The sequence below is a fragment of the Rhineura floridana genome, chromosome 2 (assembly GCF_030035675.1).
Source record: "Rhineura floridana isolate rRhiFlo1 chromosome 2, rRhiFlo1.hap2, whole genome shotgun sequence".
Lineage (NCBI taxonomy): Eukaryota > Metazoa > Chordata > Lepidosauria > Squamata > Rhineuridae > Rhineura > Rhineura floridana.
The window spans coordinates 166,393,678-166,412,657 of NC_084481.1; the positions used below are offsets into that span (position 1 = coordinate 166,393,678).

Below are 18,980 nucleotides of genomic sequence, written 5' to 3' on the forward strand. Positions count from 1 at the left end.
GGCGGCGGCGGCGGCGGCGGCGGCAGGAGGACCGGGGGAGGGGGAGTGGATGGTCCAACTGGCTGGGTGATGGGCTTGTGCGACGCTGCGGGATGAGGAGGGTACGACCTGTGAGTACTGAGAGGTGGACGGACAGCCAGTCCCTTTGCACTTCAGTGAGTGGGGTGGAGGCTGAGATTAAGTACCGGCACAGTTTGGATGGTTGGCTGTGTGTGTGAGGTAAAGTATTGGACTACAGTTGAAAGTAAATTATTAGAAAGAGAACCATCTTAACTAATTTGTAGGGCTATCGAGCACGTAAGGGGAAGATAGTGTGAACTATCGTATCTGCATGTTTCTGTCCTTTTGAAACAAACATTGGAGGAGCAAGACAAAACCCCACTTGTGGGATAAATACCTAAATTAGAAATCCTATGCTCTCTAGAAACATAGGAGACGTTCTTTTTTATATTATCACTTTCACAACTTCTGTGCAGTATGTAGACCACAGTGAACTATAATCGGCAACGTCTAAAAAAAGTAAGGAGAAGCTAATCGTTAATGTATCTATTTTGAATACAGTTAAATAATATTGTGATGCTACAAATGAATGCGTATACATCTTGTTAATGCTTCTTAAACTGATCTAGGGACTTTAGAGTACTTTCAGATGTTCCTTGGGGTTACAATAAAAATAGTAGAGAATGCTGACAATGCAGCCTCTTTATATTTTAAAAACAAATGGTAAATTGGTCTGTTTTTTGCAGTGCAAGTAGCTCTAGTGAAAACTTCAGAGAAATCATCTCTATATACTTGCATAAGGATGTATGGCACACTTTGTTGGATCATTCTGAGACTGAGTGCATGTGTGTGATTTGTAAGCCTTTCAAGAATTGTCTTATATAGAACGTATTCTATAGAACGTATTCTATACGTGAAAGAAGGCATTGAATCCAGCAAGCTCGAAACCCCAAAAGAGGCAGACTCCTCCACAGAATCGTTGTGGGTGGTGATACCGTGCCCCAGGAGGGACTTAATACTGGGAACGATCTATCGTCCCCCTGATCAAAATGCTCAGGGAGACCTTGAGATGAGATATGAAATTGAGGAAGCATCCAAACTAGGAAATGTGGTAGTAATGGGTGACTTCAACTACCCGGACATAGACTGGCTGCATATGTGTTCCAGTCATGACAAAGAAGCAAAGTTTCTAGATATTCTAAATGACTATTCCCTAGATCAGTTGGTCATGGAACCGACCAGAGGGACGGCAACCGTGGACTTAATCCTCAGTGGGGACCGGGACCTGGTGCGAGATGTAAGTGTTGTTGAACCGATTGGGAGCAGTGACCACAGTGCTATTAAATTAAACATACATGTAACTGGCCAATTGCCAAGAAAATCCAACACGGTCACATTTGACTTCAAAAGAGGAAACTTCACAAAAATGAGGGGATTGGTAAAAAGAAAGCTGAAAAACAAAGTCCAGAGGGTCACATCACTCAAAAATGCTTGGAAGTTGTTTAAAAACACTATATTAGAAGCTCAACTGGAGTGCATACCGCAGATCAGAAAAGGTACCGCCAGGGCCAAGAAGATGCCAGCATGGTTAACAAGCAAAGTCAAGGAAGCTCTTAGAGGCAAAAAGTCTTCCTTCAGAAAATGGAAGTCTTGTCCGAATGAAGAAAATAAAAAAGAACACAAACTCTGGCAAAAGAAATGCAAGAAGACAATAAGGGATGCTAAAAAAGAATTTGAGGAGCACATTGCTAAGAACATAAAAACCAACAACAAAAAATTCTATAAATACATTCAAAGCAGGAGACCATCTAGGGAGACAATTGGACCCTTGGATGATAAGGGAGTCAAAGGTGTCCTAAAGAACGATAAGGAGATTGCAGAGAAGCTAAATGAATTCTTTGCATCTGTCTTCACAGTGGAAGATATAGGGCAGATCCCTGAACCTGAACTAACATTTGCAGGAAGGGATTCTGAGGAACTAAGACAAATAGTGGTAATGAGAGAGGAAGTTCTAAGCTTAATGGACAATATAAAAACTGACAAATCAACGGGCCCGGATGGCATCCACCCGAGAGTTCTCAAAGAACTCAAAGGTGAAATTGCTGATCTGCTAACTAAAATATGTAACTTGTCCCTCGGGTCCTCCTCCGTGCCTGAGGACTGGAAAGTGGCAAATGTAACACCAATCTTCAAAAAGGGATCCAGAGTGGATCCCGGAAATTACAGGCCAGTTAGCTTAACTTCTGTCCCTGGAAAACTGGTAGAAAGTATGATTAAAGCTAGATTAACCAAGCACATAGAAGAACAAGCCTTGCTGAAGCAGAGCCAGCATGGCTTCTGCAAGGGAAAGTCCTGTCTCAGTAACCTATTAGAATTCTTTGAGAGTGTCAACAAGCATATAGATAGAGGTGATCCAGTGGACATAGTGTACTTAGACTTTCAAAAAGCGTTTGACAAGGTACCTCACCAAAGGCTTCTGAGGAAGCTTAGCAGTCATGGAATAAGAGGAGAGGTCCTCTTGTGGATAAGGAATTGGTTAAGAAGCAGAAAGCAGAGAGTAGGAATAAACGGACAGTTCTCCCAATGGAGGGCTGTAGAAAGTGGAGTCCCTCAAGGATCGGTATTGGGACCTGTACTTTTCAACTTGTTCATTAATGACCTAGAATTAGCAGTGAGCAGTGAAGTGGCCAAGTTTGCTGACGACACTAAATTGTTCAGGGTTGTTAAAACAAAAAGGGATTGCGAAGAGCTCCAAAAAGACCTCTCCAAACTGAGTGAATGGGCGGAAAAATGGCAAATGCAATTCAATATAAACAAGTGTAAAATTATGCATATTGGAGCAAAAAATCTGAATTTCACATATACGCTCATGGGGTCTGAACTGGTGGTGACCGACCAGGAGAGAGACCTCGGGGTTGTAGTGGACAGCATGATGAAAATGTCGACCCAGTGTGCGGCAGCTGTGAAAAAGGCAAATTCCATGCTAGCGATAATTAGGAAAGGTATTGAAAATAAAACAGCCGATATCATAATGCCGTTGTATAAATCTATGGTGCGGCCGCATTTGGAATACTGTGTACAGTTCTGGTCGCCTCATCTCAAAAAGGATATTACAGAGTTGGAAAAGGTTCAGAAGAGGGCAACCAGAATGATCAAGGGGATGGAGCGACTCCCTTACGAGGAAAGGTTGCAGCATTTGGGGCTTTTTAGTTTAGAGAAAAGGCGGGTCAGAGGAGAAATGATAGAAGTGTATAAAATTATGCATGGCATTGAGAAAGTGGATAGAGAAAAGTTCTTCTCCCTCTCTCATAATACTAGAACTCGTGGACATTCAAAGAAGCTGAATGTTGGAAGATTCAGGACAGACAAAAGGAAGTACTTCTTTACTCAGCGCATAGTTAAACTATGGCATTTGCTCCCACAAGATGCAGTAATGGCCACCAGCTTGGGTGGCTTTAAAAGAAGATTAGACAAATTCATGGAGGACAGGGCTATCAATGGCTACTAGCCATGATGGCTGTGCTCTGCCACCCTAGTCAGAGGCAGCATGCTTCTGAAAACCAGTTGCTGGAAGCCTCAGGAGGGGAGAGTGTTCTTGCACCCGGGTCCTGCTTGCGGGCTTCCCCCAGGCACCTGGTTGGCCACTGTGAGAACAGGATGCTGGACTAGATGGGCCACTGGCCTGATCCAGCAGGCTCTTCTTATGTTCTTATGTTCTTAAAGAGGAAAGCACAAAAGCAGGACTACAGCTGAACATCAAGAAGACTAAAGTAATGACAACCGAAGATGTATGTACCTTTACAGTTGACAAGGACATTGAACTTGTCAAGTATTATCAATGCCTTGGCACAGTCATTAACCAAAAGGGGGACAATAGTCAAGAAATCAGAAGGAGGCTAGGACTGGGGAGGGCAGCTATGAGAGACTAGAAAAGGTCCTGAAATGCAAAGATGTATCACTGAACACTAAAGTCAGGATCATTCAGACCATGGTATTCCTGATCTCTATGTATGGATGTGAAAGGTGGACAGTGAAAAAAGCGAATAAGAGAAAAATCAACTCATTTGAAATGTGGTGTTGGAGGAGAGTTTGTGCATACCATGGACCACGAAAAAGAGAAATAATTGGGTGTTGGAACAAATTAAATCAGAACTATCACTGGAAGCTAAAATGATGAAACTGAGGTTATCATACTTTGGACACATAACAAGAAGACATGATTCACTAGAACAGGCCATAATGCTGGGGAAAACAGAAGGGAGTAGAAAAAGAGGAAGGCCAAACAAGAGATGGATTGATTCCATAAAGGAAGCCACAGACCTGAACTTCCAAGATCTGAAAAGGATGGTTTATAACAGATGCTATTTGAGGTTGCTGATTCATAGGATCACCATAAGTTGTAATTGACTTGAACACATATAACAACAACAAAACAGCTGAACTAGCTCTGACAGCAGGGGAATCCACAGCAGGGCCTAAGATGATGAGTGAAATTGCCAGGTAGGCTCATATGGAGGAAAGCAGTCCTTAGCAGTTAGTGGGTCTTGATTTGGTTTTTATTCCATGCCATCATTTGAGCAGGGTAGTTCATGGGAAGGGAGGAAGTCTAGGCCAGGGTGCAGGTACTATCATCTCCTGATGATGAACCATCAAGGATCTCAGAGAACTGTTGGGGCAACCCTCCTTCAACTTCCCTGGGGTTACTTAAAACATATGTATCCTGAAAGAAGGCATAAGTGAGGAAGCCCAGGCCAGGGAGCTTCTGCCATCAGTTGGCCTAAGAGGACTCTTATTATTTTATGTTGCATACCATTTATTTACTTTATTATTTTAAAATTGTAAACCTCTGGTGTAGCTGCTACAATCAACAGCTCTCCAACTGCATTTCTATAAGGAAACAAGGACAACAAAGCAATACACGAAAAGGCCAGATAACATGGCACTGCACTGCACTGCTATACCCTACTCTGTAAGTTACCCTCCCCACTGAAATACTAATATCAACACTGGCCTACTTTGCATGCTTTCTCAATTACAATATCCACCCCATATTCAAAGTTCATTTATTTACGGTCTGAGACCAGTACAAAGCCACAAAATACACAATTAATACTAAACAATTTAAAATGACAATCATTTGCAGGAGTGAAATCAAAGATAATTAAAAGACCAGCTCTCAAGGTTGTGTGGGCAATTGAGCTAGCAGTGCTCTACAGTGGGCAATTGCTGCAGCGCAGAATCTCGCAACCCTGTTTGTTGTTTAGGGATGTGTGTCTGATAAAAGATAGGTAGCATAAAATGCGGAATCCCTACCTGGGATTGATTGGATGATCGGAGATATAATTAAGAGGCGAAGATCCTGGTAAAAAGGGCAATCTAAAAGAACGTGTGCAACAGATTCCACTCTGCCCGCACCACAGGGGCAAAGGCGCTCATCCAAGGGAGTCTTGTGGTATCTGCCATCTAGGAGAGCTGATGGAAAACTTCACCAAGGTGAATGCCTTTCTAAGCCTAGGGGAGATGAGAGAGCTTAGGTATCCACCCCATGCAACATGGATATACTTAGGGACATAAGCTAAGTCAGACCATTGGTCCCTCTAGCTCAGTATTGTCTATACTGACTAGCAGCAGCTCTCCAGAGTTACAGACAGGGATCTCTCCTAGCCCTGCCTGGAGAGTTCAGGCTTTGCACCTAGGACCTTTTGCATGCAACACATGTGCTCTATCACTGAGTGATAGCGCTTTCCTGAATGGTGGACACAATGGATTTTATTTGCGTAAGCAGGGTAACTTTTAAGATATTTACATCCACCACCCCAAAAATCTTTTTGCATGAAGTTAAACCTGAGTTACAGCATAAACTCCCATCTTTGCTGCTGTTTTTGCTTTTGGGTAGACAATCAGAAGGGTAATGGCACATTCAGAAGTGCAGGGTCCCTTGATAATAGTCACAGCTACAGCCCCTTCTAAGATTATACATCTTTCTAAGATTATAGAATAATCTGGCCAGGTCTGAATACTACTTTTGGCTTCTCTATCACTGTCCCCATTTGACGGTCCTTTCTCACTGTCAGAGATATTGCTTGAATTGCTGAATTCAGTGTCTGCACGTTTATCTCCTGCTGCTACCAAACTGCTTGATGATGTAGATTTATTATTATTGTTATTATTCAATTTATATATTGCATTTTCCACAAATACACATGTGCTCAAAGCGGTTCATACAAACAGTCCAAATGCTGTAACACAGCAACACATAATAAAAAGTATATTGCTACTACATTAAGAAAAAAATTATATACATCTAAGTATAAATGAGAATAAAGCTCAACAAAAAAGCCAAAGCAAAAATATTTAAAAACTAACCCCCAAGCTAATACAAAAATCTTTTCTATCCCCCTGACCCCCATAGCTCAACCCAAAGGGCCAGAAAGTCTTCTGAAAGAAGCTGCATTTGAAGGCTTCCAGGGCTAGAGGGTGGGGCAAGGCAGGTGAAAATAGCCTTCTGATGATGGGGTGCTGTCATCAGGGTTCACTGTTTCTTCTTCTGTTACAGAATTCTCACTGTCCACAACTTGACATTTTGAAGTAGGAACTAATAGGAACTCCTTTCACTCTGATTGCCTCCAATCAGCAGGAAAGTACAGGGGAGCAAGTTAGACTCTTCTCAGCAGCTAACACACTCCCTTTTCATGCTGATTGGCTCATAGAGCGCTGGAGACTTAGGGACCCTGCTGGGACCTGGCTCCCTAAAAAGTAAGGGATCTAAGTTCTCCTAAGACCCTGGACGACTACACTCCTGGTAGACATGCTGCTGCCTAGTTGGCTACACTAATATCCTGGATTTCTAAATTGTTTTCTCTGGGCAGCAATCACTTCTCTACCAGGAAAGACTAAAAAACAATTACTCTGGCAGCCCTTCTCCATTGTCTGAATCTAGAGAGAAAATGTTAGTGACACAGGCATGAAGAAAGACCCAAAAATGGCTTCAAAATGGACCAGGAAGTCTCTTCTCTGTTGTCTGGAAAAAGGACATCCGGGTTCATTTTGAAGCAGTTTTTAGATCTTTCCTTAGGTTTGTTTGATTCTGACATTTTCCCCTAGAACTCATCAGTCACAGCTGACCTCACTTAACTGATGCCACCACTAAGGCCAGATTAGGTTTTGGTCTATGAATTAGGCAGGCAAATGTTCCCTAATAAAATCCACTACAGGCTTTGGCCCACACAAAGTACCATAGCATGAGGAGTCCAGAGAGCAAGGTCAAGCTGATGTCAGGCACAAGAGGTCAGATCTGAGTCAAAACGTAATCCAGTGGCAGCATTAAGAGTCAGGGCCAGCACCTGAGGTGATCTAGTAGAGCAGAGAACAGGTTTAGGAATAGGGAGCTGAATGGCGTACATTGTTTCAGCAACTGGCAGCCTTCAACTGCCCTTTCTCTTGAGGAGTACCATTACTTTTGAGGAGCCCATTACTCTAGAGCAGCCTTTCCCAACCAGTGTGCCGCCAGATGTTGTTGGACCACACCTCCCATCTTCCTGACCATTCGCAATGCTGGCTGAGGCTGATGGGAGTTGTGGTCCAACAACATCTGGAGGCACACTGGTTGGGAAAGGCTGCTCTAGAGGTTTATGCTCTGTCATCAATCAGCTGCCTGGGCTTGGACATTCTGGCTCTGGTGCTCTAGAGGGCTAGGAAGTGACTTGACCTCCCCTTTTGACATAGCTGAGGGTCCTTTCCTGGTATTCCTTAGAGGCAGGCCTGGGGAAGGCCCTCCCAGGATACCAGGGTCTTCAGTGCTGACGCAGGAGGACTCCGTGTGCTCATCTGTGTCTTTGGTCATTAGGAGGTCTGCATCTTCATTTGAGGATTTATTGTCAAGTGTTACGATCCGATATGACATTTGGCTAAAAACAGTGAAGGTGGTAGCAAACTCTTATCTCACAATGCAATTGTGTCTAATGGTGCCTGTGTATTTTGCTTCAGAGCTTTCATTCTAAAGGGGCTAGAGATGTGTTTCTTCTTTTTTTGAAGAGCTTACAGTCTGGGCCCCTTGCTGGCTCTGGGCCCATTACAGATACACTTCCTGTGGCCCTGCAGACCATTGGCCATACTGAATGGGGCTGATGGAGTCCATCAGCTGGAGGCCATAGGTTCACCATCACAGAAGGTGTATTTGCAGTGTTTTGAAGTTGGGCTCTTTCTCCCCCCTCCCAATCCACTAATCAGCTTGCTTCCTTGCAAGCTGCAAGCCTTTTACCTGTTCTATCATTAAAGCAAATGCCTCCCCCTATCCATCTTCTTCATTTGCCTCTCCTGTTGGAAATGAGGATGGCCACATGCTCCTCTGGGTATTAAAGCAATGCTGCCTTTCTGCAAGAAAACATCTTACTGAGCCCAAATCCAGTTTGGGTTGGAAAGTGATTCCCATAGTATAATAGTGTGGCAGAATACTGAAGTGTGCCAAGCATCCAGCCTCTTAAGCAGATTCTGCAGTTACTTTCAGTTAGATCCTAGGTGGTATTGGGAATGGGTGAGGAAGGGTACCTGTGAACAAAGTAACACTTTTGCCTGTTGGTGGGGCAACCCTTGCCTTGCCCAATAAACCCTTGCCTTATTGGGAAGGGCCATAGCTTAGTGGCCTTGTATGCAGAAGGTCCCAGGTTCAATCCTTGGCATCTCCTGGTAGGGCTAGGAGAACCTCCTGCCTGAAACCCTGGACAGCCAGTGCCAGTCAGTGTAGATTGGCCAATGGTCTGACTCAATATAAGGCAGCTTCCTGTGTCCCTTGAAAGAGAAGAATTGTTTCTTATCTCTGTGGTGCAGCCAAACATTTCTTTGAGAAACAAAACTGCTATTTGTTCTCAGCGCACAAATTCAGACAAGATTTTGGGTCTGGTTGATTGAGTGGACAGAGATTATTCTTGTGGTGTGGCATGGTTCTCATTTAAAGCTGCTTCAGCAAGTTCCTGGAGGAGGTAGCAGTGGTGGACGGGGCTATCAGGATTAACTTTTTGGGTGATGGCTTCTGGGTTGATACTGTCCTGTGAAGTTAGGAGGGACAGGTGATGCTTGGCAATTCTATGCGTAGCACAGAGATTCTGATGTGGTGTATGAATTGTGGTTTTGTGGACTGCACAGAAGCAGGCTTTATGGCTATTTTCCCCCCACTAGGTGGTATACTGCTTGGGATAGACACTAGAACATTTACTCATGTAGATAGTTTCTTAGATTTATATCCTGCCTTTCTTCCAAGGCTCTCGGAGTGGTGCGCATGGTTCCGCACCTCCGTTTCATCCTTGCAACGTCTCTGTGAGGTAGGTTGAGTTGAGAGAGAGTGACTGGATCAAAGTCACCCAGTGAGCTTCATGCTTGAGTAGAGATTTGAATCCACATTTACATAGTCCTAGGCAAACGCTCACTACTTCCTAGAAAGCATTGTGGTATTGGGTTGGAGGCTCTGCCTCCATAACAACCGTGTGGCTGTCCCACAGGATATTGGAGTCCACTCATATAGCAGGATCCAAGTATGGAGATGTGGTCCCTTTGTCAGGGCTTAGACTAACAAGCTCCTCACAACTGCAGAAATGTGGGAGTAGGACATATAGAAAAGATCCACCTTTGGAGCAAGATGGATCCGAATGGTTTCTTGATGACCCTAGGAGAATTTCCTGCTGCTTCAATTTGTGATCCTGTTGAAGCCCTGGTCATTCTCTGGAACAGCAAAATGTAATGTGCTTTAGGTGGAGTTACCTTTTGAAGAGTCTTCGGAAGCTGCAGTTGATCCAGAAGGAAGCAGCAAGGATTTTAGTGGCCGCATAACCACAGGACCATGTTATACCTATGTTGCAACGTGTGCTCTGACTGCCAATTTGCTCCCAGTCACAATTCAAAACGTTGGTGTTAAGCTTTAAAGGCGTAAGGGCTTGGGCCCAGGATACTTGAGGGATCGCCTTCTCCCATACTATGCTGTCTGCTCTTAGATCAGAAGAAGAAGCCCTTCTCTGTGCTCCACTTATAGTGGAAGCGTTGTTGATGATGCCAAGAATTAGGGCCTTTTCAGTGACTGCACCAATATTGTAGAATATCTTGGCCCATAAAGTTCAGATGGCCCCCTCTTTAGCTGACTTTCACTGGGTGGTAAAAAAAGTTTTTGCCAGTCAGGCTTTTGCCTACTAAGGTAATTTGTGTATGTAATCTCTTGCCATTGTTGCTTTAAAAAATTTTTTAATGTGTATTTGTTGCATATTTTATTTATTTTTATTTTATTTTGTACTGTCATTTCTAAAAGAACATTCTTGGGTATGTCTAGTACAACTCACTGGGTCTTGCAACTTTTTCAGTAACAAAGAGCTTTACGGCTCTTCCTTATTTCAGTTTTTTATAATGTGTTGCTACCTTAAGGATAAGGCGAACTGAAATGCTGGAATGCAAACAATTCAGTAAACATGGAGATGGACAAAATGAAATAAAGGGTTTGAAGATTTGTTTATGTATAGTGGAATAGCGCATGGCAGATTCCACTTGTGTAGTGGAATGATAGTTCCTGCTGCTGTTACAATTCAGAGTCTTTAACAACTTGTCTGCCTGGCTGGTATAGCACAGTGGGGAGGAGAGCCTGGCTGGGAGTCCAGAGTCTGTGAGTTCAAATCCCCGCTCGTGTCAAGCGGGGTGTCAGGGGCCAGCTAAAGATCACCCCCACAGTGAGTGGCTCAGGAGTTACGTTCCCTGCCACCTGTGCAGCCGTGGGCAAGCTGCATAGTCCCAAGGAGCCTAGTTGCTCCCCAGCTGGCAGTTGTGGACAAGGAAGGGGCTGGCTTGTGCAGCTATAGCAAGCTGAGCAGGCCCTAGCCAGCTGCAGAGGACTAGCCTCAGAGGGAGACAATAGTAAACCTTCTCTGAATACTGCTTTCTATGAACACCCTATTCATAGGGTCGCCATAAGTCGGGATTGACTTGAAGGCAGTCCATCCATCCATCAACATGTCTAAAGTAGCTTGTACGTGGGCCTTTAACTCAGTTGTACCCTGAGAAAATGTCCTAACAAAGATTTGCACTTAACAGTAATGAGAAGAATGTAATGGGTATTTTTTAAAATAATTGATTGTGTCATCAAAGCAGAAGCAGTCACAAAGTGCCTGGAGGGATATTCAGACAAACTCCCCTCAGCATGGTAGGGGAGGAAGGATTGTACACCACCAGCAGCTCTGCAGTGTATGCAAGCAAGGTCCATCTTTACACTTGCCATATGTGTGTGAGTGCTGGGGAGACGGGCTAGCTTGTATATGTTTTGACAGGTTGTAGGATTTGCCTGAACCCATCTCAGTCTTCAAAATATCTCTGTCGAAGCATGAGCAGGAGTGAGATGTAGCAGGAAAGGGGAATCTTTTATTTCAAATGAAATAAACAAGTTTCATAGGGAGGGTTGTATGAGCAAGTCACTCATGTAAAGCTCCATAGCTGCCTTTGCCGAAGACAACTTCCTATGTAGCACCCCCTGGTGAAGACATTCCAGTAGATAAATGTTTTATATGTTTCAGGGATTGATTGTGCAGGGGATTCTTGGTGCTCAGATAACTGCTTTCCCCCAGTGAAATTACCAGTTTTGGGGTCAAGATTCTTCTTCTCCCTCCCCCCCATAGGGAAATGACACCCTTCTGCCTCCTCTCCTTGCCTGCCCTTGGGGTCCTACCCTCTTTACAAATTTCCCTTGCTTCTCTTTTGAACCAGCCTAGTGTTGCTCCTGTTGTCTAATTGGCTCTTAATTTCCTTGCCCTGCCTGTTGGGTCCAAGGGGGTGTGGCACACACTCCCAGGGCCTCCCTGATGGGGTGTCCCAGCTACCAGGTAAGTGGGATGAGTGGGATCACCTGGCTCAGAAGCAGAATGAGAGCCCTGCTGCATTCCTTTTTCTTTTTCTAGAGGCATTTTGCTCCCCTGGTGACATTAAGAGGAGCTTGAGAATCTTCATTCTAGACTAGAGCCTGTTGCCTTGTTAAGGGCAGTCTGAGCAGTCCCTTTGCAAACCCCCCCCCCCGTTCTTGCCTCTCATAGTGACAGCCAATAGAAGCTGAATTCAGACAGTATTTTTAGCCCTCTCTCATAAGTGGCTGCAGCTGATTGGACAGCTGATGGAAGCCTTTTGAACTCTTCTTGTGATCATGTATAGTTACTGATATTCCAATTCACCAAAGCAGGTGTAATTTTAGATCTGCCTGGTAAAAGTCACTTTAATGGAGTGTGCTAACTGATGCTAAAAGTCAGGCCTTCTCTTGTGACCTTGTTGACCCTATTAAGTACTTGACTTCCCATCTGTTCAATGAATTCCAGAAACGTTGAGCCAATTTTAAGCAATATCCTAAACATACGGAGAGTATAAATTCATAAACTACAAAGCAATACTGGCATAGGGTGTTAGGACCATAGAGCAGATTATAGCCCACAAGGAAATCCACAGTATTCTATGTAAGGATTAGCACCTCCTGCTTTTAAGAGTACTTGCAAGTTTCTTTTTAATATTAAAATAAGTGTCAGAAGTTTAAAGAGATGCTTACGATTTTGCTGCCTGACTGCAATGATCTTGAACATCATTCTTTTCCTTTTGGAATCGTTATAGGCATGCTATGCTATGGCTGTCGAGTCTTTTCCCCCCTGCATAAAGGCTTAAAAGGTTCTGCTTGGGATGGGAGACACTTCCCAGTGTAACATACACACAACTGGGAGAATTTTATTGGGTAGATTGTCGATGGCTGTCTCTTTATAAAAGGTCTGCCTCAGTTACTTTGGTACTTCTCTATGTTTTATATTTGGCAAATGTTCCTTTCTATCAATTCCTGCATATAACTGCCAGTAAGTGTTGAAAAATGGTGCAAGGAAGATGAATATATGCATTCCAATAATGGCAGATTATGTTGTCTTTCTTTACATAGTAGCTGTTATGCGGAGGTTTGCATCCCATTTTAAAGGTGGTTGAATATTGACTCCTCACATTTGTTTCTAGGAAAATATTTCTGTGCTTGGGGACTTAAAGTATTAATATCCTGTAATCTATCCAAACACGTTGTCTGCTATTCCCTATATACTGTAATAAGTATTATGTTTTAAACTGTGGAGGTACTAGATTTGCAAAGGAAATGGGCAGTTTTCACAGAATTCACATTCTATCACCTGTTGCAGTTGGGTGGCACAAACCTCTGTAGAATAATGGGCAATGGGTTGTGTGAGTACTGATAACTGCTACTGCTGAAGCAAAGGTGGCAACCTGCAGCCCTCCAAATATTGTTGGACTGCAACTTTCATCAGCCCCAGCCAGCATGGCCGATGGTCAGGGATGGCAGGAGTTGCAGAGGGCCACATACTACTAGTTAGTAACAGTACTGAATAAATACTTATGACTGACATATCCCACCCATTATTTCAGTAGTTCTTACAATTAACTTGTACATTAGGCCAATGTTGTTTGCCATATTAGCGATAAATGAGTGGCAGTCAACCTAAGATGCCCCAACAAGAGCCACATCTGACCAGAAAAGTGGGGCTCATAGCTACTGCTCTTATCAACTATGTTGCACCAGCTGCATCCTGGCTTGCAAAGCTCTAAGCGCCTACTGTGTGTGACAGTTCACCCTCAGGCAGTTTATTTCAGGAAGCAGACTTTTTTCCAGAAAAACACTGGGCCTTGCGTTGCTGTTTCCTGAAATTCATAATTGCATATGCTACTAATATATCTGTTAGTATGAATATCTAGCATGGTTAAATAAACAGTGTAGGGAAAATATTTGCATTTATCTATTTGAACGTACCTCTTTAGGATGTAAACTGCTTTCTAATAGCAGGCTATGCAGAGTTTGCTATTCACTATTGCTACTTAACCATTAAAACATTGTGAAATTCACTCATTTTCTGTGGTGCTCAAGGCATGTTCCAGGTTATCTTGAATTTCTTGAATCTTTGGTTTTTTTCATCATCTGCAATAGCAAGAACAGTCATTAATAAAAAATAATTACTACCCTAGGTAGTAATAACATTGTTAGTAAATGGCATCATTTGTGCTGTATTTTGGCTGTAAGACCCTTACTGCCAAGTAGAATTTGAATTTTATCCACCATATTCCAGTTCTTTATCCCTAGTCTAATCAAATATTGAATGGGCTATAACCGGTGCTCAGAAACCTTACTTTAATGCCTGATCAAAGAGATTTAGCAATTAGGTTGCTGTGAAAAATATAGTAAAGCTAAAGATATAAATGACAGGATGGAAATTAAGTGGTGTGTTGAATAATTATAGTTCTGTCTTGGTTATTTGTAATTTCATATTTCAAAAAAAAAACCCAGAAAGTTGATGAAGTGTTAATGAATACTGTTCTTTTTCTGCTTGTAGGGGTAGGATAAAATATTTCCGAAGGGTTCACTATGGTCCGAGAAAGGAAATGTATATTGTGTCACATCATATACAGCTCAAAAAAGGTAAACTGAAATGCCAGCTATCCCAAGAAAACAGTTTTCTAAAAAAAATTGTATTGATTTTTAGATGTATATTCTACTTTTCTAGAGAGTGCTCAAGGTGGCTTGCATTGCATTAAAACCAATGCAGCATAATAATAATAATAATAATAATAATAATAAATATTAAGATCACAAGGATATGAAATAGCTGCAACCAACACAACCATACTCCAGGAGACACAAAAAAATCAAACTGAAAACGATTCCAAAGACTTGCTGAAACAAAACGAATCTTAAGCCAAGAGCAGAAGACCAGCAGAGAGGGGGTAATTGGCTCTTCTGTGGCAAGGAGTTCCAGTTCTGGGTGCTGCTCAGAGTAAGCTCCTTCCAATATCCCCACCAACCATACTTCAGATGGCAGTGCTGGGATATACAAAAAGGCCCCTCTTCGGAACAAAATAGATGGTCAGAATCATGCAGAGGGAAACAGTTCAGTGGGATTATCCTCACTCCTGTTCTCGGAACAAACAGATGCAGAAGAAAACATGTTTCTGTGTGGAATGCTTCTGATCAGAGTGCCAGCCAGCCATTGCTTCTTCCAGGATATTCCATTTCCCCCTTCCGTGCCACATACGCTTTTCCATTATTTCCCTCTCAGTAGTTAGTTAGCATTCTATGGTCACTGAGAGTACTTGGTCCTCACCGGACAGGGATCCTCCCCACTTTTGCACTTCTGCAGATTGTGGGGTTCTCCTGAGCTTGCTGGTGTCTCCTTGCACATGGATGATGCTATTTTGACTTCATAAGGATTGGTACTTGGAGAATGTTTGCTATTACTTGCATGTCATCAAATACTTGAATGTGTAATTGAATTACACAATAAATGGGAACCTGTGGTGACCTGAGGTGAACAGAGAGCAGAATTAATTGAAAGCAATGTAATAAAGACATTTTAAATGCACAAAGGGACACAAATAACTCCCTGTTGAGATCTTTGGAGCCATGTTGGTCATGGGGGATGAGAGGCATTAGATACAAATGCATAGTTAATCCGAACAGCTAGTGCGGTTGAAGACATGCTTCATTTTTTTGGAGCAGAGGTAACTAGGCATTCACAGTTTTTACTGGTATACATATTTTACAAGCTTTCAAATTTTCAGTCAAATTCTCATGGCTACTTTTTGTATTAAAGTATGTGTATTCAGAATGGACATACACCCCATCAAGTATGAAGGATGCATACGTATAAAATCAGAAATATATTTCTCTTTTAAAAAATCTTGAAAGTGATGGCCAGGAAAGAAACAGAGTAATGAAAGCAATGCATATTGAATTCTGTGTGTATGCGCCCTTCATACTTGGTGAGGCGCACTTGTAATATGTGCTTGGGTATGTATACTTGGATACAAAAAGTAAAAATTGGACCTTAGAAGAAGTTCATCAGGCAGGTCATTTAGAGCAATATATAGAATAAAATGAAATGTATTGGTCTGGTCAGGTCAGGTCCTTAGCCACCAAGGAATTTTGAGGAGGAGAGTTCTCTTAATCACTATTTTTTCTTCTGTTCGAACTGACACATCCCCATAAGCAGAGAGTCAGGTTTCTCAGAACACTCGTACAGAGTCAAGCCTTGCTTTCTGCCAAGAATACATGCTAAACTACAGGATAAATTCCCAGAAATAGCTAATAGTAGTCTGATTCACATGGTAACATAGTTCATCTAAAATACTTAGTTTGGCCCAGTCATCTTTAACACTGTGCATTTTGTGTTTGCTCAGAAATCTTGAAATCTGGATAGTTCACATTTAGGAAATGGAGTCCAATTACAGTCCAATATATAACTGAAGGGAAACTGAGAGAGAGGAAGAGCATGTGAAAGACCAGGATATGATTACAAAGCAAACTAAAGAGGAAAAGATGGAAATATATGAGCCTTTTTCAGATCCATACCTAAGACAGAAAATAGTGGTCTGCAATAATTGCCTGATCAGAGGACTGAAACAGAGATAGGAATGTAGCATATATAGTTCATTTGCTGTGCAGCATAGAACGTGTAGAACGTTGCTATGCAGCATAGAACATGTATGAATGGTACAGAATCCCCCTTCTTAGTTTATGTACTATAAACATTTTTCTCCTCTCTTGAGTACCACCTTTTCCACAAATGCCAATCAAACCAGTTTTGTTATGGTAAGCCATGGAAGAAAGGAACAGAAAATATATTTTGGATAGGAGTCTTATCTGGCAGAGAAGAAAATTGATACATGGATGATGAGGACTACTTAATTACGCATTATGCTCTGTTTTCTAGTTATTTATAGTTTAACACTTTTTCTGTTTTTAGGAGATGGATGAGCACATGAGAAGTATGCTTCACCACAGGGAACTTGAAAATCTGAAAGGGAGGTATGCTTATAACAGTGTCACCTATGTCTTCCTCAAACCTGATGAAATGTTTTGGAACACTACCCTTCTATCTTGTGTGAAATGAAATCTCTTTAACTGTAATGATATTGGTACTATGCCTTGTATTTAAGCACTAGCCTGCTAGCCATAGGTGACAAGGAACTCCATGCAGGCAAGTGAGCACTCTGACCATCCTCGGTGCTTAGCATAGAAACTGACCAGGCTGCCAGAGGTGGGAAGCACAGACATAGTGGGCTGCTGCAGGAGGGACAGGAGTTCTCTGTCCATTCTCTGCCAGCCCCTAACAGGCTAGCAAATTTTTTTTGCAGGCTGATATTTTGGTAGACTTATTTCCAAAGATGATTTTTAAAGTGTTTTCTGGGATTTTAAGTTTATTGAACTCATGGGGCAATTTCCAGCTAAATAGTTCTGTTAGTGCAAGGATTTCTGTTTGCACAGTGGAACTTCCCCTCCCTCTCCTCTTCCTGCGCCCTCTCCAAATCTACTATGGAGGGCTAGGGGGAACCCCCAGAATAGATTTAGGGTGCACACAGGGAGAGGAGAAGGAGGGCAAGTTCTGTTGTGCACCCCAAAGTCCTTGTACTAATTAAACTACTTTGTTGGATACCACCCATAATGTTTAAAGTTCAAATGAAAATTGTGGTTTGATCAATGAGCCAAGGATTATTATCGACACCAGTGTCCTCACTTTCTTAGACAGGCTTTTATCATTATTTCACATTCTGACGGGAGGGCTAAGGATTGTTGTTAACATTTAAAAGAAGCAGTTAAGTATAAAGCCTGAATCTTTAATTGTGTCCTTAGTTACAAGTAGTTTCAGTTCACTTACTTCAAACAAATAGGTGTATTTATTTTGCAAAAGGATACAGTTGCTCAAAGCAATGTGCAAGTATTAAAAGATGTCAGTTTTTTTAAAATGTTGAATTTGAAGGGGTGAAGTCCTGTGGTAGTGTTGGAGCTCTTATTTTCCAGTGAAACCTGGGTTAATGGATAAAGTATTGGCTTCATTGTGGAAGGTCTAGGTTCAGTTACCATCTCTGCAATGGACTTAGCCAAGTAGCCCAATGAATAAGTGCTGGTCCCATAACACAAAGGTCAATGGATCAAAACCATCTTCTGTTATGTCCCTTTCCTTTTTCATGTTCTTATTGAGGGCTCAGAAATGGATTAGAAAAATGCCTGGAGAATAGGTCACAACTGAGCTATTGTGGCCACAGTAGCTAAAAACAGAACCATGTTCAGAGGTGGTGTTTTCTGGTTTGGGGGCATGGCTCAGCCCCCTCACTATCCATTTGTGAACTTCTGAGAGGTGCCTAGCTAGCCACTACCAGAGACTAATGATTAAACTGAACCTTTCAAAGTGCAGTCATTGTGTATGTGTGCATGTGCACACATCATTTCCAGAGGTGGAGCAAAGAATGTAAGGTGTTTGGGGGCTATCCAAGGAAGACTTTATCTTTATTCATCTTTTTAAAATGCTTTAGAGTAAGATGTGTGAAGTAGATTATATGAGGCATTTACCCTTCAGGCCTTTTGTGTCTAGATGAGACATTTTGTTCATTCTTAGAATCAAGCCTTACTATGGACTGACCTTGTTCTTGGCAGTGAGAATACATCTGTTCCATTGCTGAACAGCTGACGGGTGGTTACTCTGATACCAGGGTGTCATCTGTATTAACTTGAGCAGTGTAACTTGAGCTTTGCTTATTTTAGCTAACTTTTAGAACAATGATTTTAAATGACTTTCTACACTATCCAATTGAGGAACCAACATTTTTGCAACTTCTGATATTTTGCAACTTCCTGCTTAGTACTACTCCATGTGAGCCTGCTACCCACACTCTGTATGCTGCTCTTTCACATCCCAGAATGTTCCCTTTAACCCATTTACATGGTTCACATTCATCTTCACCTCGTGCCTCCTGCACGTGAGCCCAGCATGTTGCGCCGAATTCTTTTATGTGTGCATGTTTCAGCTTTTTACCATACAGCATTTCGTAGGGTGTTTTCATTATAGGGCTTGAATACAGTCGATTTAAAACATAATTCGCATACATAATTGCTTCACCCCAAAACCCGGATGATAGATTACAGCCACGCATCATAGCAC

At 42.3% G+C, this 18,980-nt stretch overlaps 1 protein-coding gene across 3 annotated transcripts in view; it reads left to right on the top strand.

Annotated features, from left to right (window-relative positions):
• The first annotated feature begins 10 nt into the window (after positions 1 to 10).
• Positions 11 to 18,980, top strand: part of ZNF106 (zinc finger protein 106) — a 72,242-nt gene continuing 53,272 nt past the window's right edge. For 2 of the 3 annotated variants that reach the window (XM_061611293.1, XM_061611295.1), the window contains exons 1-3: positions 11 to 110; positions 14,379 to 14,464; positions 16,788 to 16,849. In XM_061611293.1, the coding sequence (XP_061467277.1) occupies positions 14,411 to 14,464; positions 16,788 to 16,849 (116 nt within the window). In that variant the 5' untranslated portion in view covers positions 11 to 110; positions 14,379 to 14,410. Of the gene's footprint in view, positions 220 to 14,378; positions 14,465 to 16,787; positions 16,850 to 18,980 lie in introns of all 3 variants that reach the window. The other variant, XM_061611294.1, reaches the window with a different exon arrangement.